The sequence below is a fragment of the Vigna unguiculata genome, chromosome 3 (assembly GCF_037176805.1).
Source record: "Vigna unguiculata cultivar grain cowpea cultivar isolate G323 ecotype 2 chromosome 3, ASM3717680v1, whole genome shotgun sequence".
Classification (NCBI taxonomy): domain Eukaryota; kingdom Viridiplantae; phylum Streptophyta; class Magnoliopsida; order Fabales; family Fabaceae; genus Vigna; species Vigna unguiculata.
Window position 1 is genome coordinate 25,744,330 of NC_140794.1, and position 26,981 is coordinate 25,771,310.

General features: G+C 35.3%; 1 protein-coding gene, 1 long non-coding RNA gene and 1 pseudogene across 3 annotated transcripts; 2 read left to right on the top strand and 1 right to left on the bottom strand.

Annotated features, from left to right (window-relative positions):
- The first annotated feature begins 850 nt into the window (after positions 1–850).
- Positions 851–7,481, top strand: LOC114177179 (uncharacterized). The gene is made up of 3 exons (XR_003603104.2): positions 851–1,313; positions 2,673–2,738; positions 7,306–7,481. It is a non-coding gene; the product is annotated as an uncharacterized LOC114177179 (long non-coding RNA).
- A 5,536-nt stretch (positions 7,482–13,017) lies between these two features.
- On the top strand, positions 13,018–15,650 carry LOC114175210 (PI-PLC X domain-containing protein At5g67130-like). The gene is made up of 8 exons (XM_028059973.2): positions 13,018–13,023; positions 13,095–13,160; positions 14,054–14,167; positions 14,259–14,396; positions 14,499–14,588; positions 14,728–15,031; positions 15,116–15,339; positions 15,441–15,650. The coding sequence occupies exons 1-8, from the start codon at positions 13,018–13,020 to the stop codon at positions 15,504–15,506; spliced, it is 1,008 nt and encodes a 335-aa protein (XP_027915774.1). The 3' UTR covers positions 15,507–15,650.
- Positions 15,651–21,345: 5,695 nt separating this feature from the next.
- Positions 21,346–25,644, bottom strand: LOC114178630 (uncharacterized; annotated as a pseudogene). The gene is made up of 10 exons (XR_014994023.1): positions 24,086–25,644; positions 23,756–23,861; positions 23,488–23,589; positions 23,359–23,418; positions 23,157–23,235; positions 22,900–23,047; positions 22,439–22,562; positions 22,147–22,327; positions 21,977–22,005; positions 21,346–21,804 (listed from the first exon to the last, which is right to left on the bottom strand). The product of XR_014994023.1 is annotated as an uncharacterized LOC114178630 (transcript).
- Between the last annotated feature and the right edge of the window lie 1,337 nt (positions 25,645–26,981).

Genomic DNA, 26,981 nt, shown 5'->3' on the forward strand with positions numbered 1-26,981 from the left:
AACATCCCATGCATCAATAGAATTCACTAACATTTTGCATTTTGCCTAGACATTTTTCTGAATGTGGAAACAACACAGAAGATGATAATATTTAGGGAAGACAATGCTAATAACATTCATTAAAGCCAAATTCTTGTTAGTAACAATGACTTGTGGACCACCCTCAGACGTCATAAAGAGACCTCTTAGCCATTCAAGAGCCCAAGTGTATTATTTTGTCTTTCACTAGATAAAAATGCAAATGTGGTTGAGAACATTAACCATGCTGAAGTAACACCAACAAATGGCAACCAGAGTATTTGACAAATCATTGCTCCTTAGTCAACTATTGTAGTTTTTAACATTAAAGCACAATGGTCTGATAGTTGTCTATCATGAATATGTTGTTTGCAGCCACACCATTTCTCCAACCACTCATGGGATACTAAGATTCTATCTAGCCTACTTTTTTCTATACCATTTGGCATGTACCATGTATGCTTTCTACCAATTATTAGCACGTCTAACATTTCAATTTTCTTCATGAAGTCACTAATCATTTTCATTTCTCTTTTACTACTACTCCCTATGCGTAAACCTTTCCTCTCATTCAGTTTTCTGACTACATTAAAATCCCCAAGTATGCACCACATTTTGCAAGGTTCTCACATTTTGATGCACTACAAAAAATCATGCTAATAATGGCGGTTTTAATATGGCAGTTCTAAAAAACTGCCATAATTTTCTTTATATTATGACAATTTTAACTGCCATATTTTGTATTCAAAATATGGAATTTCCAAACGCTATATACTATACATATAATAAATATATCGTTTTTTCTTTTGCTTTTCATTCTCTCATTCTTATTTTTCTATTACTGACTTAAAAAGATACAAATCAGTTTTTCTCTATTTTGAATTTTAGGGTTCTGAGAACCCCATTGATATTGAGAGCATTGTGTATCCAAAGGCAAGGTTGAGTGTGCTGCCGCGGTCGTTCTCAACTCCTTCGCCTACCTCCCCGTGTCGTAGAGCGTTACTAATCGCCATCCCACCACCTCATCCTACACCTCGACTTCGATGTTGACACCATTGACACCACCCTTGTCACTAACCTCGACCTCCACCTCATCCATGTCCACATCTCGCGTGTCGAGGAGATCACTAACACCGTCATGGCGCTCTTCGTCGGCCTCCTCCGTCACACACACATCATCTCTCGCCATGTGGTCTTTATCTTCGATTGGCTTAGCTCCGTCCAGTCTCTCTACTACGAGATGCGTCGTTGTTTGACCTCGTTCTCAGCATCGTCGAAATCTCCAGGTTCGCTAGGTATTTGGCCATTCGCAGCTTGGCCTTCAAAACGAGTGTGCTCTAATTTGATACTCAAGCAAAACATATTTTTAATCTTTCTTTCATTGAGCGAATAACCCTTCTTCAATTGAAATTAAAATAGTAATCGATGTTCTTATGGTTTAATTTTATGATCCACCTTTTAGCCTTTCCCTTCTTATCTTTATTTGATAAGATCAGTAAGCAAAGAGATATGATGATTTTTACATTGGTCCATGTTTCTGAATCACCGCGACCGACAAATCTTACCAATTTCTGATAACAGCTATAACTTTTATTTTAGTTGTATTGGTTTCTGTAATTGTATTCATGCTTGTATTGTGTTTTGTTTTAGGTCAGTGACATTCTACTTTATATGCAGTATACGCTATTCTGATTTATTATGCGAGCGGATATTTATTTGTAGATGAGAGCCAATAATTTGTTATTTTCTAAAGTGTTTTTATTGTTAATCATGTAGTTTGAACTGAAGTAAAACCTTTTTATATTAAAGTTTTTTTTTTTGTATATCTTATTCTGCTGTGATGAGAACATGTAAAATTGGGCATTTATATGTTGTGGAATGCTGATGAAACCATAACAACTATGAAACTTGGATATTGATTTTTTCAATTAAATGATGGACAACCATAGCAAGAAAGTTTGAAAAAGTTTTTAATTTTTCCTATTTTTGATGTTGGTCTTTAATTGTTGGCGATGAAAATCCAGCCTTTTCATTCAGGTACTGCACACTAAGAGGTTGGTGTAACAAATCCTTCCACCTGAGGAATCCTAGGTGTCCATAATGCAATTACTTATTTAACTTTTGTTTTAATCTATTTTATTTTCTTTGCATGAATTAGGCCAACTTAACTATTTGTTTGCCCTTTTCAATATTTTATGTTTCATTCCAATAATGATTTAGGAATATGACATTGCTGCTTATGCCTCTTTGATACCGCAAATAAACGTGTTGCCTGGATATTTAGTTAAATCATGAAATTGAATCTTCATTGCAAAAACAAAGAAATTTACTATAGTAAACTCAAATTGAATTAATTTTTATTTTTGAAATCTGGTAGGATATATGATACTCATTATTGTTGTCTAATGGTTGATCAAACTTACAAAAAAATGATGTTTGTTTTATGAATGTTATTATGCTCACAAAGTGTTGTGAACACCACATGCCATGTCATTTTCATTTTTGAGCCAAATGCCATTTTAATAGATATAAGTGGATATTTTTAATAATGATCTCATGCTTTTTAATCCAATCCTAAGAGGTTGGGTGAAGCTGATTTCAAATGATTGTTTTCTTTCTACCAACATAAAAGTGACTTAGTTCCTTTGTAATAGATGAACTTGATTGCAAAGTTGAATAACCCATACATTGTGGAGTACAAAGATGCTTAGGTGGAGAAGGTAGGGACTACTTTTCTTCTTAATTTAAAACTTTTCAGTCATACGTTTATATAGACATGAAAAACTAAGTTTGAATATTTACAAACAATCAACTCATTCTGATCTAACCACACTTCATAGGCATGTTTATGATATTTTATATTTTGTAGGAGGACCAAATATATTTGAATAAGTTATAAGTTTTTTTTATTCCAGGTACCCGATGTTAGAAGTGGTGCTTGTAACGTCCCATTTAATCAATAATCCTAATTAAAGAAAACGTTACATAAGATAACATAGTAGCACGGTCTTTGAGCATAAACACTACTCCTTACAATATTCAAGGCAGACGACGATGCCAAAACAAAACAAGATACAAAGTTCAATAGTTATCAAATTGAAATTTAAAGGACAAGCCAATACATGGGCCATAGCCCTATAATAAAGCCCAAAATAGTAGAATCCAGCCCAGGTAGGCTACGCAGCGGAACCATCACTTCCCTATTGACCACGAATGTTTCTCGCATTTGCTCACATCAATAAATTGATGATCATCGCAAAAAGAGAAAATCACACATACAGGACATACAACAAACAACAGAAGGGTAAGCTAGAGCCAAAAAATAGTTTATCATGCAGTTACATACAATTTCATAGTTCAAGATACATATGTCAACCCATCATGTTATGACTTACAAACAATACACTAAGACTCAGACACGACTCATCTAGATACGTATAATTTAGTTGGATTTAGCGGATGCTTTCACTTGTGGTGGATTCCCTACTCTATCAAGCTGCTCACCCCCGAGCTAAGTGTTACAATGTCTCAACCCCCACACACAAGGTTAGCCCTTAATGGGTTTCGAGCCTCCTCCTACTCTCACCACAGGAGTCAGTCCGCTCTATGTGAGACTAACTGGCTCCTTAGAACGTTAGGATGCAACCTTACCTTGAATCCTTACTAAATTATATAGATGGGGCACCACCATGAACTCCCACTAATAAGGGCCATGGAATTACGTTTCGACTAATTGAGGCACCACCATGAAGTCTCACCTCGAGGCTCATGGAATTACGTCCTAACCACATACAACTCAGATTTCCAATAATCACATCAAATCCTTTATCATGCCATAACCATGCCACTTTGATAACCAACCATCTCATTCAAGTCACATGACAAGATCATACCAAACCTATCATTCACAACCCATGAACCATATCACTCATGCATAATCATTCTTCTCATGCTTTTAACATAACAATTCAAATCAAGCAAGTGCCAACCATCCAAGAAAAGAGAAACAACAAATAGCAAAGCATCCTCGCCCAACTCCTCGCTCAGGCTGAAAGGTCTCGCTCAGGCGAGAGGGTCTCTCTCGCTTAGGCGAGCTCCCTTCACCTAGGCGAGAGCTCGAGCAGAGTGGAATAGTGGCTTACGCGTTCTCTCGCTTAGGCGAGACCTCCTCACCTGAGCGAGATAGACTCTCACTCAAAACAGGAGCCTGTCGCTTGAGCGACAGCTCGCGCAACCAATATGGGCGAGTTGCTGCAGATCTCGCCTAGGCGAGATACACTCGCTTGGGCGAGAAAACCAGAACCCTCCACTGTTTCACGCAGGCCAACAACAATATTCCATCGAAGCAAAACACATATTTCATTCAAGACATCACATACACCATACATACATCAGAAACACGAAATAAGCCTAAAAATGGTAAAGAATCAATTTAAACTTAGTGACCCTAGCTTCCTTTACCTAGAAATAAGCTAGCAAGGGACCTTGACGCTTAACCCCACAAACACAACAGCTTCGAGAGTAGTTTTAAGAGTTACATATAGCGACAGTGAAAGGAAATGAGGTCACTACTGTGAACTGTAAGACCCGTAGAATTTAATTAATTAAATAAATAATTAATTAATAAATACGGGAGGGGTAATAATTATGACATTAAATGATGGTTGGTATGACGTGGTAAAGTACTAGCTCAAATGGTTGAGAGTACTTTAATTGTGTGATAGGACTTGGGTTCGAGTCCTATGCATGATACTTTTTGTGTTATTATTATTATTTCAATCTATGAAAGCATGTTCTGTTATGATATGATGCTTGAATTGTGATGGTTAGCATGAAACATGATTGGTTGAAATGGTTATGCACTTGAGTGGTAACAAAGGGTAAATGAAATTTAATTCGTTTTAATATTTTAAGTAACCTAAAGTACTAGTTTAAAAGGAAAAAGTTGGAGTTTATGCAAGGTTTTGGCAAGCTGGAATAGTAACCTAAATTAGAGCACAAAAATCAGAGAGATTGGTGAGGTTTGAGTGAGGTTCTGGTGAGGTTTGAGTGACCACATCAAGAAGGGGAAGACATAGAGATCATTGGAATATCTCACACAACTCAATTTAAGCAAAGGAAATTCCAGGTTAGGGGAGCTTTCTACGTTAATTTTGATTGTTTGGTCTGAACTGTATGGAAATACTATGTAATTTAAGCATGTTTTGTGTCTGCATCATAATTTCGTTGAATTCTGGAATTTTTCCAGAAACCGCCTGGCGGGCTATACTTAGCCGCCAGGCGGCTCATGCATTTGAATGTGTATTGTGGGGATTTCTGGGTGCAGCGCCTGGCGGTGAATCCCTGAACCGCCAGGCGGCTCAAGGTTCGTGAGCATTCTGGGTTTTGGTGATGAACTGCCTGGCGGTGATGAATTTCCGCCAGGCGACGCGAGACTGAGTTATGGTTTTCGTCAATTCTGGGTGTTATAACGTGATTCTGATCGGAGGGAAATTAGGGGTTGGTGAGTTAGAGATGATGTAACGTCATATTTTATGGAGATTCCGTATATTTAGCAGATGACTTTGATGGAACAGTGTACAAGAACTCTAGGGTTAAATGTTGGGATTCCATTAGTTATGATTCGAAATTGGATACTGGTAGAGTATAGTGGGATTAATCGATCATTGTATTTGAGTCTGAATTATCTTGATTGTGCTGGAATATGAGCGGGGGCTGATGAGGAGTCGCGTAGTAGGAAGAATGGTGAAGTCAGTGCCGTTGGGAAGAATCTGGAAATGCCAGATGGTATGCACCGCCTGGCGGTACGAGGATTGCCGCCAGGCGTCGACGCAGACATTGTAACCAGGTTGGATGAAACCAAAGTTGGAGAGTTGGGAGGGTTTATTCTGGAATGAATTGGTTCAGTATGGTGGAATAAGTGTTGGGAAATCCATGGGTCACAAATTGTTTTTCTGCCTTGATTGTGGTCACGTATGTTGGGTATGTTTTATGAATTAGCGAGCTTAAGAAAGGCCTGAGATGTTGAACTAATTTTTCTAATATGGGTATTAGTAATTTGGTTACTTGGGTTCATGGTACTGCTTGAAATAAAGTCTTAGAATAGGGACAGTTAGAATTGGGGAAAATAAGAATGACACCCAACCATGGGTGAGTTCCTTGGCTTGTGATTATTTTGTGGAGAGTTGTAGTAGAGAGGGAAAGTGGTAAAGTTTCATCTAAGTGAACAGTACCATGCCCTGAGCTAGGAGTATAATGGATTGAGGATGGGTGTGAGGGCAAGATGCGAAGAGTAATTGACCAAAACTAGTACTGCATAAGTACTGATACGGCGCCTGGCGACAGAGTTAGATCCGCCAGGCGGTAGAGAGGCAACAGTGGGGTTCTGGTGCAGGAGGCGCCTGGCGGCAGGGGGGTTCCGCCAGGCGATGGCGAGGAAATTCGTGGTCTCTGGAACAGCGTCCGCCTGGCGATAGAAACGGTTCCGCCAGGCGGTAGTTGCAGAATTCGTGATTTATGGGGCGCTTGGCGCCTGGCGGCACGTGTCCCCCGCCAGGCGGTCTGGAAGCTGGCAACGCCTAGCGGTACGTGTCCCCCGCCAGGCGATTGATACTGTTGCAGCTTGAGTTTTGATTATGAATTTGTAATCTACAGTGCGTCTAGTGATGCTTTAAGGGTGAGATTGCTGGTGTTCCTGGAGTTGTGGCTCGGAACGTATCCCTTGAGTTGTGGCTCGGGATAAGGGTTAAGCACGTGGTATTCCTTGAGTTGTGGCTCGGAATGGCATCTCTAGAGTTGTGGCTCGAGATGGCGGATGAACACGAGGAACCTTTGAGTTGTGGCTCGGGTTGGCGAGTGTTGCCGGTGTGAGTGTGCTGGTTGTGACCAGTACGGATGGGTCCGGATAGATTGCCCTCCTCAGTTGTTGGCTGACGAGTTTGGTAGTCTTGGGACGATACGGACTATGTTCGTATATGGGAACTCTACCTGGCGTTGCGGTGTATGATCCGTAGCATGTTTTCCCGCACGTGCTCTATCGGTTGTGGCCGATAGGTATGGCAGCAAAACACCTTGAAGAAATCCTTAGACATTGTAGAATACGAGTAATCTGATTGGGGGTCAGATGGTAGAAACTAAAGAACTGGGCAATGTGATCTGTTGATGTTATGTATAATACCTTGAGTTTATATGCTTATATTCTGCAACTTTATCCATGTAATTTAATTGTTAAGCTCACCCTATCTGCGTGTGTGTGGCGATGATCGTGTACGCGGTACACGGGAGCAGATGTTGGTGATGCAGGTGACTTTAGTGCAGCTTAGTCGCGGAGAGGGGATTGACTTGGGGAACTGTTATATGTATTTATTTATTTTGAAAACAATTGTAAACCCTGATGGGTGACTTGATGTCATTGTGGTTTTAGTTTTGTAATAGACGCTCTAAAAATTATCCGCTCAATTAATAAAGCTTTAAATTTTCCCGAGTTTTGGGAAAATGAGGTATTATTAAATGCGCTGTTTTTTTTTATTTATTCCATTTAATTATTTATAAATTAGTAATATCCTGACGGGATGTTACATGAACCCCCACCTGGAACTACGAGAACCAACCAAAGGAGAAAAGGTATGGGTTAAGGGACGATTTACGTGGAGTGGAACGAGCTTGTGCGAACTTAGCAATGACGTAGACCAAACCCTAGCAGCGCAAATGGCTGGAAAAATATAAGAAGGGGGAGGCTGTTTTTCTGAAATGTGAAAGGAAAGGAAGTGTTAGCTGGTTTTGGGGCTTTGGGGTGCCCTATGGGCCAACCCTTAGGCCCATTAGACTTTGGGACAACCCTTAAGTATTAGGCTGAAAAGTAAGAGGGTCTTACAGTGCTCCATCACCTATTGGTATAAGAAAATCAAGCGGGGCAGAAAAGACAAGTTAGGAACATAGCTATAGAAATTTAGCAAAATGTATTATAATAATGTTTTAGATTTTTTTTTGGCTTTTGTTTTCAATGTGAAAAATTTTGGATGGTTTTTCATAATATCAATTTTTTAAGTATGGAATATGAATTATGAATGAAAGTATTAATGATCAAGATGTTGTCTGTGATTTTTTTAATTTTATGGAAAACAGGTTCAATAATAATGGAAAGCAGGTTACATAAAAATAATATAAAAAAAATCACATTCAAATTATCGCAGTTCAAATGTCGTATAACGCATTCGTACATTGCAAATAATGACATTTCTAGGTGTTGTATTTCGCATGACAATTCTTTAAAAATAATCAAATTAAGACAGTTTTCACTATCATTATTTGCACACAAAATACGACGGTTCAAACTGCCATTATTTCCACAATGCATTTAATGGCAGGTGTTGCAGCGTTTCGTCCAAGACCGCCATATTATTCATTGTGGCGACACGATATATGGCGATACCCATACCCGCCATACGCGCAAAATATGGCCATCAAAACTGCTATTTTATACTCCAAATAACCGTCGTATTTAACAAATTTTTCTGTAGTGATTACTACTATATCATTTCATATTTCTAACTTTTCATTAATATTACACGATGAGTACACATTCAACACAACTATTGGTACTTTACCCTTTCATTATACACACCTATCATAGCTGCATATCCCTTACTTGTGATTTGCCTCTCGTAGGTAAACACCTCCTCATGCCATATACTTAAAATTCCCCAACCTTATTTTTTGACTCCTTATGTATCCATCCCACATTATGCCCCCATAAATTATAGCATTTGGCATTGGGAACTACATCTAGTTTTTTTTCTTGTAAACATAACATTCGATCATTTTGCTTATTTATTAATTCCTTTAACTACCTCCATTTTATGTCCCTTCCTAAGCCCATAATATTTATACTAATCATTTTCATTAGTTATTATTATTTTCCCCTTCCTCCCTCTGTTTCTTCAATTTCCCATCTCTTTCTTCCAACTCCTTTATTTTGCTCAAAATACACTCCTCCTCCCCTGAAAATGTACCTCATATTTGTTTACCTAGTTCCCAAAGTCTAACAGTCTCTTCAGTTTCATATTTTAGCTAAAACAACCTATTAAAATTATTAATATTGTCATCAAATATTGAGTTACATATAGTATGAATGGCTAACCTCGTATTTTTCTTGTGAGCTACTTGACTTCCCACTTCTTTCTTACTTGATGTTATCTCCAATTTCCTTTTGCTCGATCCGCCCTGCCAAAGTATAATCCTTTCACCGAACATTATTGACACCATTCGTTCTACGTTAATGAGTGTCATCTTATTCATATCTGCTTCGTTCTCCCGTCATCTATTTTGTGTACATCTTCCATCACTTGCTTCCCTTTAGCTACTTCTTGCATCTTCTCATTAATTTTCTCTATACTCTTCTCATAAATAAGGTCGTTCCCGTGTTAGTCACCAACACCCATCTCCACTTGATTGTTAAACCCATGCACTTCTAGTAGAGCTCCATCCCCAATTTTACACTATGTGTGGTGGTTAAATTGCCCTAAGTCTATTTTTGCATAACTTTGACCCAAATTTTCCTTACTAAAGTTAAAACTCTCAAAATTGTGAGAAAGGTTGTGGGCTGGTCTGATTGCATGGTCACAATTTTCATTTGTGAGTTGGGCCTTGGCCCATTTCTGTTTTTGGTTCTCAGGCCTTGTGGCTTCTAGGTTAGGGATGTCACAACGGGTAAGAAACGAATAATGTAAATGGATTTCTGCGGGTAATAGGTACGAGTATTTTTTATACCTGCATGTTAACGAGCCAGGTACAGGTATCATAATATCCGTATCCGTGGATACTCGTACCCGTTATACTCTAATTTAAATTAAAAAAATTAAAAGTACATAATTAAAATATTAACACATTGATTTTGAATGAATTATTTTTTATCAATTAGTTTTTAAAAAAATCTTCATTTCTTTGTAAATTGTCATTCAACACTATTTAAATGGGTTATTTGGACTTTGGTTGAAAATTTATGAATGTTATGTATTATATTTTATTTGAATTTATGGTTAAAATATGTTGTTAAATATTTTTTTTTTTGTAAATATCTGTGGATACCTGTGGATATCAGTGGATATTAAAAAAAATATACGGTTACCCGTAAGGCAAATATCCATACAGATATAGAAATAGGTACAAAACGAATATTTATTTGAGCGAATATAGTACGTGAAGCTATTACCCATACCCTAGCCGCCTCATTTACATTCCTATTCTAGGTCTTCCAAAAGATTAAATTCTAGCAATGTTGATATATCCGTTGATACTCCACAGTTTACCGTTACACTGAATCTAAAATGCTTTTGCTTGTGAATGTAACGTCCCATTTAATTATTAAACGAAATTAAAGGAAACGTCACGCAAACGAAAGTGCAATAGCGTAGTCTTGGGGTCCTTAACCCAACCCCTACAACCTGGGCACACCACGATGCCAACGGAAACCAGATACAAGTTTAACAAAGAGTGTAGAGAAGAAATGCATAAAGCGATACATGGGCCATAGCCCTAAAGAAAACATGAAGAAAATAACTCTAGCCCATATGGCTAAGCAGCGAAATCACCATTCCCTTGTTGGCCACGAGAACCTCGCCCATCTGCTCCCATCAATCAAATTGATGATCATCGCAAGAAAGAACAGCCACATACAATACAACCATACAATAAACAGGGTAAGCTAGAGCCAACAACATTCTCATCATACGTTCAAACATAATTTCACCATCCAATATCCATGCAACAACCAAACATGTTATGACCCTTCAATCAATACACTACGACTCGACTCGACTCATCTGGATACGTACAACTTAGTCGGATTCAGCGGATGCTTGCACTTATGGTGGATACCTCTGCTCACCCCCGAGCTATGTGTTACAAGTGTTACGATGGATCAATTTTCCCTCACCACAAGATTAGCCCTTAGTGAATTTCAGGCCTCCTGCTACTCTCACCACATGAGTCAGTCCGCTCTAGGTGAGACTAACTGACTCCTTAGAGTGTCAGGATGCTACCTTAACTTGAATCCTTACCTAGTTATACAGATGGGGCACCACCGTGGACACCCACTAACAGGGGCCATAGAATTACGTCCCGACCACTGAAGCGCGACCCTAAAAGTCTCACCTAGAGACCCCAAGGATTTATGCACTGACACAGGCCAGATACAATCATACAATCAAACAATATCCACCATGCAAAGATACCCTCATTATATCAACCTTTAAAGTCGTTACCTTTAACATTTCCAGATCCAACCCATTCCAACTCATCAAAATCCATCCATGTACATAGAATCCAACTCATCTCATTATCATGTCACTTTAACAACACCAAACTCATTTAGTTCACATGTCAATACTCATACCAAACCCATCATTTATAATTCATGAATCATGCTACGTATGCATCACACTCCATTATATACATGTCCCTCATCCTAACATTAATGCCCAACCAAAATAGATCATTCAGAAATAAGCAAACGTCCAAACACAGCGTTGTCTCGCCCAGCACCTCACTCAGGCTGAGGGGTCTCGCTCAGGCGAGACAGTCTCGCTCAGGCGAGTTCCCCCTCCACCTAGACGAGGGCACAAAACAGGAACAGCAACAACGCGGGATCTCGCTTAGGCGAGACCCCTCTCGCCTGGACGAGTTGTCTGCTCGCTCAAAATCACACTCTGGTCGCCTGGGCGACCACTCGCGCAGGAAGCCTTAGGCGAGCCCCTGCACATCTTGCCTGGGCGAGACTATCAATGTCCGCCACTGTTCGCACCTGCACAACACCTATACACACCCAACAGAGATTTCCAGCCAGTCCAAACACCCATAGCAGTACACAATTTCAAGGAATCCACAAACCACAACGATACAAGTCAAAATACACCACACGAAGAGGGTCTAGCTTCCCTTACCTGGAAATAAGCTAGCAAAACGACCCGACACGCCCTCAATACCGAACGCACGAGCACAGCAGCTCAAGGAACGAACGGAAGAGCTGAAAAGATAGCGGAACAGAAGCGCGATATGGGTCACTTGGAACCCTAGCTGGGAAAAGAACGAAATGAACAATAGAGACGAGTATGGGCTAGCCACAGTACTTACATGGAATAGGAAACAACTTCGAACTAGCTTGAAGACGGCAGGAACCTAACCCTAGCAGAGCGTATTTTTGGCGCACAGGGGAAGATGACGGCTATGTTTCTGAAAGTGAAAGAGAGTGTGGAATTAGGACAACATGAAAGGCTTTTATCTCATGGGCCGGCCTTTAGGCCCATTACTGTAGGGCAGCCCTTAAAAGAAAGCAGAAATAAAAAGGGAGCCTTACAGTGAACATTCTACACAGATGAATATTGTATTATTTAAACGCATGTAGAAGATAGAAAAACACTTCTTTTTTTATTTTCTTTCAATTTTAATATTTGTTCTGAAAAGAAAGACATGAATATAAAACATATATAAATACATAAACACATCACTACAACAAACAAGATTTTTCAGAGCTTTTTTTTTTTCATATATATAGGTGATATATAATAATTCATTTTTAATTATAGTATATTCTACATAATCGAGTTAGGAACAATTGCATAAACAACTTTTATTTTTTGTTTTTTATTCCCGTGAGAGGAACATCTTACTATACTAGCCTATCTGTCATATGATAATAGTTGAATAATGCTCATTTTGTAGTCATTTTCATTTTTTTCTTTTTATTCTTGGGTCATCATCATGACATTATTGTTTGTACAAGTATTTTAAATTTTTACAACATACTTTTGATATGTCATAAGACCAAAGCATTCCTAAGTTAATCTAAATTTCATAACCCTTTGGAACTGTTTTAGACAATTAATGGATCGACGACCGAAATATGATTAAAATATGTAGCCATTCAAATATATGAAGTTTCATTTCCAATAAATATATATATGAATTGGTTGGTTGTGTAAGTAATGCATAGAATAGGAAATAATGGAGGTAGATGCATTGTTAAGTTTCTGCTCTGCATATTGCTTTATATTCACACTTTCATCTTTGTTCTTTTGCAGAACTACCTTCTCATCGCTACTTTGATCAGCACAAGTCTTGTATTTGCTTGCTACATTGTTCTCATGGTAACTACAATATATTCTCCTAGTACTTCATATTTTCATACAAATTCTTACAAAGTTGAAAAATATAAAAATTTATTTGAAAAACAAGTTTCACAGGAAGGTTTACAGTTATTTTTAAAACCTTGGCCCAATCTCTTCCTTCACCTTATCTGTGATAAAATGAAATATATCTATGCTTCTAGTGATTTATGAAAATCATGGTTATTGATAATAGCTATAAAGGATATTGTCACAAAAATCATAGTTGAGGACTATTCCATGATTTTTCTTCATGCTGTTCAAAATTCTGCTAAACCAAATAGCGTTTTTCATATAGTATCTAAGCAGTTATATCGTATTACACTTCCTTATATGATGTCACTAAGGTTAGATTTCTTTCTATACATGATGAATCTTACCTTCTAAGAAAATAAATTATTTAGCATATTTCAAGTCTTTTACATACGTTAACTATAAGTCACACACATGTAATAATAAGATTGACCTAGACACAATAAGAAAATGTCTCGTTAACAATTAATAAAATAAAAAATATTAGTTATTAAAATAGTTACTATTACAAATAAAAAATTATAATTAGTTTCTAAATTAATTTCTAAAATTTATCTACCAAGATGTGAGCTACCAAAGGAAATTGCTCATTAAACATTAGTTACTAAGATTTTTGCTACCAAAAAATTGATTTCTAAATTAGTCTTTAATTAATTAAGAAATTGGTTTCTACAAAAATATTAGTTACTAATATTATATTTACTTAAATTTTAAATTTTTAAGAGTAAAAACATATTTAAGCAAATTTTAATTTATAATTTATGAGATTTGGACCAATACAATAGCTAATTCAGACATCATTTTAATTTGGTTTTGTTGTTGTGTGAAACTTGTTTTAATAGGTGGGAGAAACATGTTCTCGAGACATTAATGACTGTGACATTGGATTGCAGTGCATAGAATGCAACTCGAAAAATCGGTGTACACGAATTCAAACTATAAGTCCTATTTTAAGGGTCCTTATTAGCCCTTACCATGTTCATCAACGTGTCTTCTACATCTCAATAAATTTTGTATAATTATGAGTATGGTGAATGATGTATATAGGTGAAGGATCTTCCATTCAACCAATACTCATGGCTTACAACTCATAACTCATTTGCATGGAGGGGAGTGAATTCAAGCATCGGTTTTCCACTTTTGGCCATCATGAACCAAGAAGATTCCATTACAGATCAACTCAAGGTATGTTAAGTAAATGTCAGAAACAATAATGATTATCGTTTCAGATTCTCAAGACAACTGCATGTGCTCATAGTATTTGTCGGACATTTTATGTTGTCGCAGAATGGTGTAAGAGGATTGATGTTGGACATGAATGATTACAAAGATGACATTTGGCTATGTCAAGGGATGTGCTCAAGATATACAGCTTTTGTAAGGCATTTGTAGAAATTTCTAAATCACCACACTCTGCAACGTTATAGTTTTGTTTGATTTGGTAATGCTTAAACATGTCTTTGTTTGACATTCTTAAGGGTCCTATAATTTTGAAATACGAGGTACAATTTAACAGCAACCTGCCATTCATGTTCTAAAAGAGATCAGGGCATTCCTTGCAACACACCCAACACAAATCATCACCATTTTCATTGAGGATCATGTAACATCACCAAATGGTGTGAATAAAGTGTTTAATGCAGCTGGGCTGAGGAAATTCTGGTTTCCGGTTTCGAAAATGCCCAAAAACGGTGGTGATTGGCCAACGGTCAAGGAAATGATACGCAGGAATCATCGGTTAATTGTGTTCACTTCAAATGCTACTAAGGAGGATTACCAAAGAATTGCGTTCGTGTGGAACTATGTTGTCGAAAATCACTGTGAGTTTCATACCATTCTTTGAGGGTCAAAATCTATAATTAAATGGGTCTGATAATTTATACAAGTTGTGATAATAATTGTAGATGGACATGATGGCATGAAGGGAGGTTCTTGTTCAAATCGAGCTGAATCATTTCCGATGAACACAACAACAAAGTCATTGGTCTTGATGAACTACTTTCGGAATGTCCAAAGTTCTAGGGAAGCGTGTAGGGATAACTCTTCTCCTTTGATTACCATGATGAACATGTGCTTCATAGCTGCAGGTAATCGATGGCCTAATTATGTTGCTGTTGACTTTTACAAGGTAAAATTTTCATAGCACTTTGAAAACCATTTCCTTAATAGCATCAACTATATAAGATACATATATGTATTCAATGGAACTTATGTGGCTGAAACATCTAGAGAAGCGACGGTGGAGGAGCTCCGGAAGCATTAGATGTGGCAAATGAAAACTTGTTTCAGACATGAGAAAACAAGCTCATTGCAATCATCTTGGGAGGTATACAACGATGAACTACATAACGTTATTTTTTATTAATATGATGAACGATAACACACTTAAGAATATGTATGCTAGAAGTTTGTCTGTTCCTACTTAATGTTATAATTGAAATTCACTGGAAAGAAAAAAATAATTATAGAAGGGTATGTGATGGGTGTGTGAAGTTCCTATGTTTATTGGAATTATAATTGATTTACTTTTTTGTTTACAACAATGTGGTTTTTGTACCTCTTAGCTTAAAATCGATCATTCTTCAAATGAATCTTAGTGATGAAACTATATATTTGAATTAGTTAAACTGAAAATACAAGAATAAAATTGATGAGCATTTCGTGGTGTTGATTATGGTTGTCCCAATAAAACACACACACACACTACTTTTTTTTTTTTTTCTTAAAGTCATTAGTGTGGAAAATTAGTGCATTTCAAACTTGTTGAGTAACAAACATTTTATAATGTATAAAGAAGGAATGTTTTATTTAGCCCAAAAAAATAGCAAAAGAATTTAAGTTAAGTTAAATTAAAGACCTCTTCGAATGCTTATAGGAAAATATTTATCGAACAAGTTTCTACAAGTCAAATGATAGCTTTGTAAAGTAAAATTTTAAACATTTAGAAAGTTAATTTTTAAAAATTTAAAATTCTCAAGTAAATTCACTTTACAAACGTAAGTTCAAATATACATATCATCTCCTAAGTATTATTACACAAGTCTCTTTATGTTCAATAACCGAAATCTTGTTTGTCTCTTGCTTCACATTCCCAAAAGGGAAAAATATGTTTTTGATCCATCAAGTTTGACCCAAATTTGGAAATGGTTCTTGGTCGAAACTTGGTTACTGTGTAGTCTCTGTACTTTCAAAATTATTGTTTTTAGTCCCTATTTTTGGACGGCGTTAAAAATAACAAACGGCGTGCTACGTGTGATTTAATTTTTTATATTAAAAAAACTAGTGTCAGTTTAGCTGACGCTTTTCACAAAAATATGTTTTTGGTCCCTGAAGTTTGAGCTTAATTTTGAAATGGTCCCTAATTGAAACGTGGTCATTGTTTAGTCCCTACACATTGAATAATAATTATATGATAATAATATTATACTAATAATAATAATATATAATTATTAATAGTATTATTATTATTATATAATTATAACAATAATAATAATTATTAATAATATTAATATATCAGTAATAATACTAATAATAATTAATAATAATATTATTATTAATAATATAATAATAATTATTATTATATATATTATTAATAATAATATTATTATTATTAATATTTTTTTAATATTAGTAATATTAGTAATTAATAAGATTATATAATAATAATAATAATAATATTAATATTATTAATAATATTATTGATATATTAATATTATTAGTTATTATTAATATATGATAATATTATTGTTAACAATTATATAATATTATTATTATTATATAATGTTATTATCATTAATAGTAGTAGTATTATTATATTTTAACAATGATTTTGCATGTGTAGGGCCAAATAGTGATCAAGTATCAACCATGAACCATTTTCAAATTAATTTCAAACTTCAGAGATCAAAAGCATGTGTAGGGGCCAAACTTGTGAAAAGCGTCGGCTAGGCCGACGCTAGTTTTTTTTTATATAAAAATAATTAAATAACATGTGGCACGCTGTCCAAAAATAGGGACTAAAAACAATGATTTTTAAAGTACATGGATTAAACAGTGACAAAGTTTCGACCAGGGATCATTTTTAGATTAAAGTCAAACTTGAGGGACAAAAACATATTTTTCCATTCCCAAAATTTTAGAAACATGAAAAAAATATTTAGTGCCATTAGAAGATTTGCCACAAAGACTAATAAATATAATAATAATAATTATTATTATTATTATTATTATTATTTTATTATTTTAATTTGTCTAAATTAAATAAAGAATGATATTAGAAGGGAATGACTTTTACTGAGATATATGCACTAGTGCAGAATTCTCATTTTACTTCGCCTTATATGCCTTGGTTGGTTAGGAACCGAAGCATATAATGGCGCGGTGGCCTTTTTACAATTTCAGCCAAGTTTTAGGCCTCAGTTCTCCAAATACCCGAAGCCAAAAAGGGGTATAGGCCCCGGTTCGCCCAAAACCGGTGCCAAATGGTGGTATAGGCCTCGATCCAGTAAGACCCGAAGCCAAAAAGTGGTTGGACGTTGGCTGTTTGGCCTCGGTCCAAGGAGACCCGGTCAAATCATCTGCTCCCGGATAACAAGTTATTCGATCATCGCGACACACACACAAATAGGGTGAGCTATGCACAATATATAGATATATACATGAAATAAATATGCCACTCATCCCAAAAATAACATAACTAAGCATTTCATTGTTTTCAATTTACCCATCCATGATCTCATAGTCCTTCATGAGTCATATACATGAACTAGGTCTTGGGACTTCACTGTACTCCCACGAAACTAACCCATTCGTGGTCCAACCCTATGCGCCTATCCTGCTCATAGTCCTGCCTTACAAACTCCTCGTCTGTAGTAAAACATCCAAGCCTCTTTCGCTGGGACCATGGCACGCACGCAATCACCATACTATGGACTCCTCGCCCAATAGCAGCCAACGGGAACATAGCAGTTCCTTGCCCATCGTGCGCCCGACGCATGTAATCACCATACTAAGGACACCTCGTCCATTAGCAGCCGACGGGAACTCAACCAGTTTCATGCCCATCATGCGTCCATCCACCCAAGCACATCCCAAACCCCTATTGGACTTAATCCTTCAAGCCCAAACACCGCAAACACAAGCATATAATCACTACACTTAAGAAGTATCAAGCCAATCAATCCAAACAGTGTATATAAGCTTGGCTTCTACCCATTCTCGCTTAAGCCATGTACCTTCGCCCAAGCGAGCTCATTAATCTCGCCTAAGCTGAATCATCTCGCCTGAGGGAGCCTGAAACAGTGGACGCATAACACCATCTCGCTTAGGCGAGCTCATCTCACCTGAGCGAGTCACATATTTGCCCAAAAATGCATAACACCTCGCCTGAACGAGAATCTGACGCATACTACATCAGACCTCAACTAAACCTCGCTTAGGCGAGCCACCCTCGCCTAAGCGAGAGTATAGGTCGCTCACATACCAAAATCCCTCTCCTGAAGGAGGAGTCGCGCTCAATTATGCACAAGTTTCCTTGCGACCATGCTTGGGCGAGTGTCTCTCGCCTGAGCGAGAGACCAAGTCGCTCAACCTTGTCCCTGGTCGCCTAGGCGAGAAACGCGAATCCATAACCAAACACGAGACTCTACAACTCTCGCTTAGGCGAGGTGGACTCGCTTGGGCGAGACTTGCAGGGTTTCGAGTGTGTTTACGCACACAATGCACCAAACTAAACTAGAACCTCACTCAAATCATTACCAAACGTGAGAATAATGTCAAGCAACACTTAAAACATGTTATATAACCATTGAACTACCAAAACTCGAGATTTAATCAACAATACCCATCCAATTCCAAAAAGCCTCATTATACGAAATTCGGAAATAGGGAGTCCTTGCACACCCAATTCAGCCTCTCACTCCAATTTTTACTCTCCTCTCATTTAAGGATTATTATAGGATGCCCCTCTTGGCTGCCCCTTCTAGGTTTACTTTTGCCCTCCCATATTCCTTCCAAAACTACACTTAAAAAAATAAAGTGTAGCTATAGTTTCTTTCTCAACCAAGTTTGAACCCACAACCCATCAATTATCAAGTCAAATGCACAACCAATTCAACCAACTCATGTTTTGGGATACACTCCAATCAGTACAAGCTTCTTTCGCACAATCAAAGTACTCTCAACCATTTGAGCTAGTTCTTTTCCATGTCACATCAAACAATAATTAATACCATAAAGACTCTTTCTACCTGCATTTATTAATTATTTAATTAATTAATTAATTAATTTTCACTAGTCTTATATGTAGCTTCTATTCACATGATTATTCTTCAAATAGACTCTTTAAGAAAACGTAACACAAATAAATCTAAAAAATGTTTGGATACAAGAGTTTGCTTTCCAAACTAATAATAATGCACATTTTTGTTAGCTAACCAAGATTGTTAATAGTATATTTCTTGATCAAAGAAATAAATCTATATTCTCAAATAAAAGAATTTACATAAAAAATAAGTTCACACAAATATTCATGTTTTTCTCATTTATACTTACAATTTTTGAAAAGAAAAAACAAGCTAATTAGAGATGTCTCCTTCCTTGATTATGGTGTAAGCCTTAAATTTATATTCTAAATTGTTACACTTGCTTGTCATTGCTTAGAAGATGGACATGGAAGAGAATTAGATGAAGAAGAGATAAAATAAGAAGAATGAAGTATAGTATTCTTGAATGTGGTACTAATGGTACTAGGAACAACTCCTAAACATGCACCACACTTTCCTAGAGTGCTTTGGAACAAACACTTCACCAAGGGCATCACGAGGAGTTACTTCAGATTTATCAACAACGCTTTGACTCAAACCAGTTCAATTTGTTCCTAGAGACATGTAATAATTATAACATCAATTATAAAAAATTTAATATTAAAATCATAACACTTGAAACAAAATTTCTTCTACAATAAGAACTTATTGCTATAGATTATGCTACATTACTTACAAATGATCCATCTTTCCTTTTATGTGTTTGAATATATACTTTTCCACGACTACTTGGTAGCTTTCTAATTGTCAACAACTAAAACGAAAAAGGCTAAATAATAAAACATTGAGCTTTTATAATGAACATATGCAATCGCTCGGCGACATTACCATTTCATTCTTTCACTACAAAAAAAGTGAACATTTGTGATAATTAAAATTACAAATTTTAGCGGTCAAAAACCATCACAAATGAAATTTCTAACGGTTTAAAATACAGTCAAAATTACACATATCAAAAATAGATTTTGACAAGAAAAATCTAACTGCTGATATTATTGTCAAAAATGAAATAGACTAGCGATCCTACAAAATTTACTTCTATTTTTTAATATTTTATCATATTTTGATGGTTAAAAACCGACACAAAATATATATCACATTTTTTATAGTTAAAAATCGCTACAAAATATATCATCTTTTGACGGTTAAAAACCGCCACAAAACAGATAACATAAATCAGATACATTTAAGCTCATCTTTCAAGCATTCCTTTTTAGAAATTTTTTAATCTCTTTTCACTATAAGTCCATACATAAAGGGATAACCAACCACATGACCATTTGAGATTCTCATTTTATAACATTGTTGCTGCTATCAAATTTGGATAGATCTTTCACACATGAATCAAATTTTCCTTATATAAAACTAACTAAAAAATAAAGATAATCACACAAAGGGTCGTTCTGATATATATAGTATATAATGTGTACTTTACAACTATTGTAAGATAATCATGTTGCTATCTAACCTATACAAGAGGATAACTATAAAGTGTGATTGAAGAACTTGATACAAGCTAACGAAATGAAATGATAACTTCCCTTCCTATATATATGTCTATAAACACTAGATAGTGTTTAATCAACATAAGAAAAAAAGGCCACATGCATTTAAATTTGAAGTATTTTCCTATTCACATACTGTTGGTTCATCAATTTCACATCTCTACAAAAGCACATCCTTTCCTTAAGACATCATCTGCATAAATAAATTTCTTTCAGTTTTCGTTACAAATGATGATAGTATATTATCATGCAGAGCTAATACATATGGTATGAATACTATATGATATATAATATAACCAATAGATATATAGTATATCGGTGATAAATAGAGAGACATTATTGTAAAACAAGCTTACACTTCAATCAATAACCCTAAAATCTTCATCTAAGTGAAATAATCCCAAATACAACCTCTTTGGCTCTGTAAATTACCTGGATATGGTTCTTGCAGAATCCCTTGACAGTTTTTACTATTGGTAAAAATTATGCTAAGATCATTATATCAGACTAAATGATTACTATTGTTTTTCATGAGTAGCAATTCCAAATGTTTTTGGAATCACCCTGCTTCAAATTTTGTTTATCTTTCCAATTTACAAGTAAGAAGTAAACTCAAGTTAAACAACTAGTATTGACATAGCAACTCAGGAATCTAGTCACAAAAATGCGTGCTCTCAGTTCCTTCCAAGAAGGTACCGTGTGTTTTGGGTTGGTTTGAAGGGCATAGTGTTTTCCAAGAATGCCATGAGCTCCAATCATGCCAGCCTGAAGAATAATCTTACAGTTAAGTTCTTTTCTTTCACTTCAACGGATTAGTGACAACAATGTGCAAGAAAATTGATCGCCTTAAAAATTTCCAATTAAGGAGACTCTTGAAAGAAATATTTTTCAGTTAAGACTATATTTCGACTTTCATTATGAACTCAACTTTAACTACCTTAAATCCATCTTCATGAAATCCATTACCTGAAAAGCACATATATGTGTATGTTTAGATCACTGATATATATGAAGTACATATAAATTCCTCAATCTAACATTGGTTCTAAAAATAATGGAAATTTAGTAGGCATAAGTGAATTTATGGAAGCTTGAAGTGTAGTGTACCTTGGTAAGCCCCTAAAAACCAAATTTTTCTTTTCCCTTGAATATGGTCTAGCTGTAAGGAGGCTTTGAATGCAGCAACTGATGGCACTGGATGACCAGTTGACCATTTAAGCAAGGTATTTTCTGGTGTATGATCAGGATTTAGAGTTACAAAAAAGGGTAGACTTGTTTCTTTAATATTCTGCAAATTAGAATGAAGATCAACAAACAAGTTTCTTCATTACTCACTTTAGTTAGAATAACATAACGCAATTCAGTTATGGTCAATGCATTTATAAGAAAAATTACCAACTTGAAGAATATTGAGCCAGTATGTGACACATACTTTATTGTTGTTACTTCCAAGAAAGTTCCATGCGCTCCATGCTGCTGGGTTTTGGGGCATTAAATTTTTGTCACGATGAAGAAAAATATCATTGCCAATACAGATCAAAGAATAAATCTGCAATTGGTCTAATTTGAAAATAGATGACAAAAGGATTCTTTATGTTAGTAGATTAACATTTTCTATCATTAACATACGTGATCAAAAGAATATACACAATGGAACATAGGAATGTTTTCATCCTTTGGTGTGACAACATGTTAATCTATGACATTGAGTAATTAAACATTTTTATCCAATGTAAACTCTGTTGAATTCACAAAAATGATAAAGCAAAGGATTGCTTGGATGCATACATTTGATGAATACTTTCAAATGTTAATAAATATAACGACTACAATTGGAAATATTAGAATGGATTTTTTTACCTGTAAGCATATTGAAAAGCACCAAGAATTCTTCACTCATCATATGTTGCTTCATCTCCTAATAATCTCAAGGCATCAGGTGCATGCACTGCCAATATGCATCCATCATACACTTCTTCAGTACCATCTTTGCAGTACACAACACATCCTGCAATTATTTTTCTAACCATGTCACCACAATAGCAAGTATTACATAATTATTATTACAAAAAGAGGAAGGAATTGAAATAGTAGCAACAAATGGATTACTCAATGACCTTTTTCAGTCGTAGAAACCAAGTGAACCTCACGATTAGTTATTATGTGACTACCTTCCCTTTCAAGCTCTTCTTCGACCTGGTTTTTATAACCAATAGTTAGTGACAAAAGTTGGTTTACAAAGTTGAAAGATCTCTTGCTTGAGAGACATTGAAAATGTCTCCCCAAGTGACACAGTTCTTGAAAATCGAGAAATAGCACCTTCTTTACATAATTTTGTGAGCGTCATCTTACAGTTAGCCATTGTGGTTTGCCAAAGAGCTACATTGTATACTAGATTATATTCCTGAACATAAATCTGGAAAAAAAGTGTATGTATTGTGCTACTACCTGAAGTAGATGGTGGTTGCGACAGAACGAAAGAACTGAGAAAGTAGAGAAGCTCAAAACTCCTTCAGAAGAGCAGGACCAGATAAAACCACAAATTGGAATCTAAAGGCATTGGATATTATAAATATACACTACGCATAGAAATGATATATATGTGCATATATATATATATATATATATATATATATATATATATATATATATATATATATATATATATATATATATATATATATATATAAACTACATATAACAACATTGAACTCACAAGATAGGCTTTCTGAAATAATTCTGAGTAACCCCTTGACTTGATGAATTCCCCCAGAATCTCATTGCGGTCAATATCTGGGTTATTCTCAAGCATATCAAGATAGCTGCATTGGAAAATTTGAAAAGACAAAGCCAACTAATGATCAGGGTTCAGTTATTCAGGACAATAACAAGGTATACTTAGTGTTTTTATCAACTTCATCTTTATGCAGTTGAATTCAAATTCAATTATGCAGGGAAGTGAATTTTTGTATGATTTATTATTCCTCAGTTCACTGGCAATCAAAAATCAAAGGAAAGATGGAAATAGAAGTAGGTAAGAACTTGCCTAATGACATCATCTTTGAACTTGAGAATTTCCCTAATCATTTGCCAGAAGTAAGGATTTTGTACATTCTTTTTCTGTGCAAACAAGCTGGACAAACCAGTTCTGCTTCCCCATTCGCAGCTACGGCCTTTATCTAGGCTAACAGAAAAAGATATGTCTGATAATTCCATCTACTCCAAGATTCTCAAAAAATTCCATCATATTAGGATACGTGACCTGTTCAATAATCCATGTTATATATATATATATAGTCTCACTCACAACCATTGCTATTTCACTATACAATATCAACCGGTTTCAAGATAAAAAAAATGTTGGAGACATCAGACTAGAGATAAAACGAATTTATATAAATGAGTAAAAACTTTATAAGTTGGTTTTGTAGAATTGAGTTAGACTCAAACTCTACTTCTTAAAATGGTATGAGAGTCAGTTCTCTGAAAGTTGAATTAAGCTTAAATTCAACCCAGGTTTTTTGCATAGAGTCATAGACTACACAATAACTGATGAGCCTGAATGGAATAATTATCCACCACTTCCACTCATGGGAGTTTTATGATCTATTGATTGATATTAACAGCAAAGTATTGTGAATTAGTATTTTTTCACAACTTTACAAGATAATACTTACCATTAAAAATAAAGCTATACCAGACATTTTAGTTCTGGAATGGGAAAGAAAAAGAAAAGCTACATATCTTCTTAATTTACTATAAGAAATATCACATTCTAAGTGAACCATAAAATAAGATTCTCTACTGATAACTGATACTTACCTTCTCATACACGTACAAATTACCACCAGAATGAAAAACAACGAAAGCACCATCACCTCTAGGCATCCAAGCAATGCATGTACAATGACTTTTCAATTCAAAATGCACCAATTAAGAGTTTCAATCGGCATCTTTGGCATAACGTCCCAACACATTAAATTAAAGCTCTATAAGTTAGCCATATACTTATAAAAACACACAATTCAGATATCTAACTTCTCTGCACTCAATGTAAAGCATTACAACCACCGATAACAACATTCATATAATTACCGAGTTAATTAATACATTTAACACAAACCTTGAGCAACAAAATTCCAATCTCGACTAACCAGCAGCATTCAGTACCACACGCATCATGTTAACAACCATCCATTAAAATTCTATCGTGGTTTCCTAGGGTTTTGAGGCAGAGAGAAAATATGAACCGAAAACCTAAACTTAAACCTAATGACGCGAAATCTTGCTAGAGGTGCTAATCTGTTGCAACTGAGCACTTCTTCTGCATGGTAATCGGCGACCATCTCAAAAAGACTGGTTGGGCTCAAGCGCATTAGTGACAATGAAGCTCGGGACGATGAAGTCGCAAGGCGCGGTTCTGGATGACAAGGAAGTCGTCATCATCATCGTTGAGAAAAAAAGGAAGCGCCATCATCGTCATTGATAAAAAAAGAGGAAGCGTCATCATCATCACTCATTTCGAAACTGTGCTCCCACTCTGAAGAAAGTATAATTGAATTTGGGTTGATGTCATCTTAAAATTATCTTTAACATTTCCAGCGGTTAGGAAAATTAACACAAAGTAAAATTATTTCTAGCGGCTTATTTTAACCGCTAAAAAAATATAGTTAGTAAAAAATATTTTTTTGTAGTGTTTCTAGTGGAATTAGCTTTAAAACCACCGGTGTTTGGAACTACTTTTTTTTTTAATTTCTTTATTTCTCTCCCAGAGCGCCCAGTCACAAAACTATAAAAATTCCAGTGTTGTTACTATGTTAAAGAAGATCAAGTTATTATTTTTTATGATGTCCACATGCAATTAATGGTTTAGAATAAGTATATGATAATAGGATATGTGTGTCTAGATTGATTGTAAAGTCAGGTAGAATCTTCATAAAATCAATTTAATCTCATCTTAATCGATTAGAGTTAGTTTTGGTGCTAAATGAATCAAATTTAAAAGGAAAAAAATGTAAAAACTAATTTTTTTAATTGATTACATTAATAACATAGTCGATTAAGGTTAATGCAGACCCGAAACTATGTCTTTCTTCTTTGTATTATTTGACTAATCCTAGAGATAATTGATTAATCTAGTAAAAACTGTAACATTGTTCTTGTCTATGTATTAATCGATTAAGTAACTTACACAATCAATTAATATGGATAGTTGTCGCTTTTTCTTTAAAAATATGTATCCTTTCTCATTTTGAAAAAGTTCTTTTCATATTACAAACTCATGAGAACGTGGGAGAGAGTGTTTTTAGAGATTAACCATTGCAAAATTCTTTGTTCATCCAAGAAAGATCAAGATCAAGTATTATTGAAAACTTTCCTACTTGGCATTAGGTGAAATTATAATATCTTCACAAATTAGGTGACTTCTTTCCTTGTATTTTCTTTGTAATTTTTCTTTTGTATTCTTTTCACTTTGTTGGTAATAGATAAGAGTAATTGTGTGTAGTTTTACTCTGGTTTGTAAATGTTAAAGGTTTTTCAAGTTCTTTATATATCTACAGTGTAGGTCATGTAAGTGAATATAGTAATCCTAACTCTTGATGGTGAAAATCTAGTTAAGGTTGCTAGATAACTGATGTAGATTCGTGTAGAATTGAACCAATATAAAAATTTTTGTGTGTTATGTATTCTTTCTTTGAATTTTTTGTATCTTGGTGATTGTTAAGGTACGTTAATTGAGCATCATCCATATATCTTGTTAATTGATTAAAGAAGTTTTTGAAAATTGTTTTGAAAAATAAAAAGATCCAAATTTTGCAAAAGAATAAATTCACCCCCTCTTGGTTGAAGATATTAGTTGTAACCATTTTTAATAGTTGGCTGCAAATCTGGTTAATCATAGCTTAATCGATGAAGATAATTTTTTGTTTACAAATGAATAA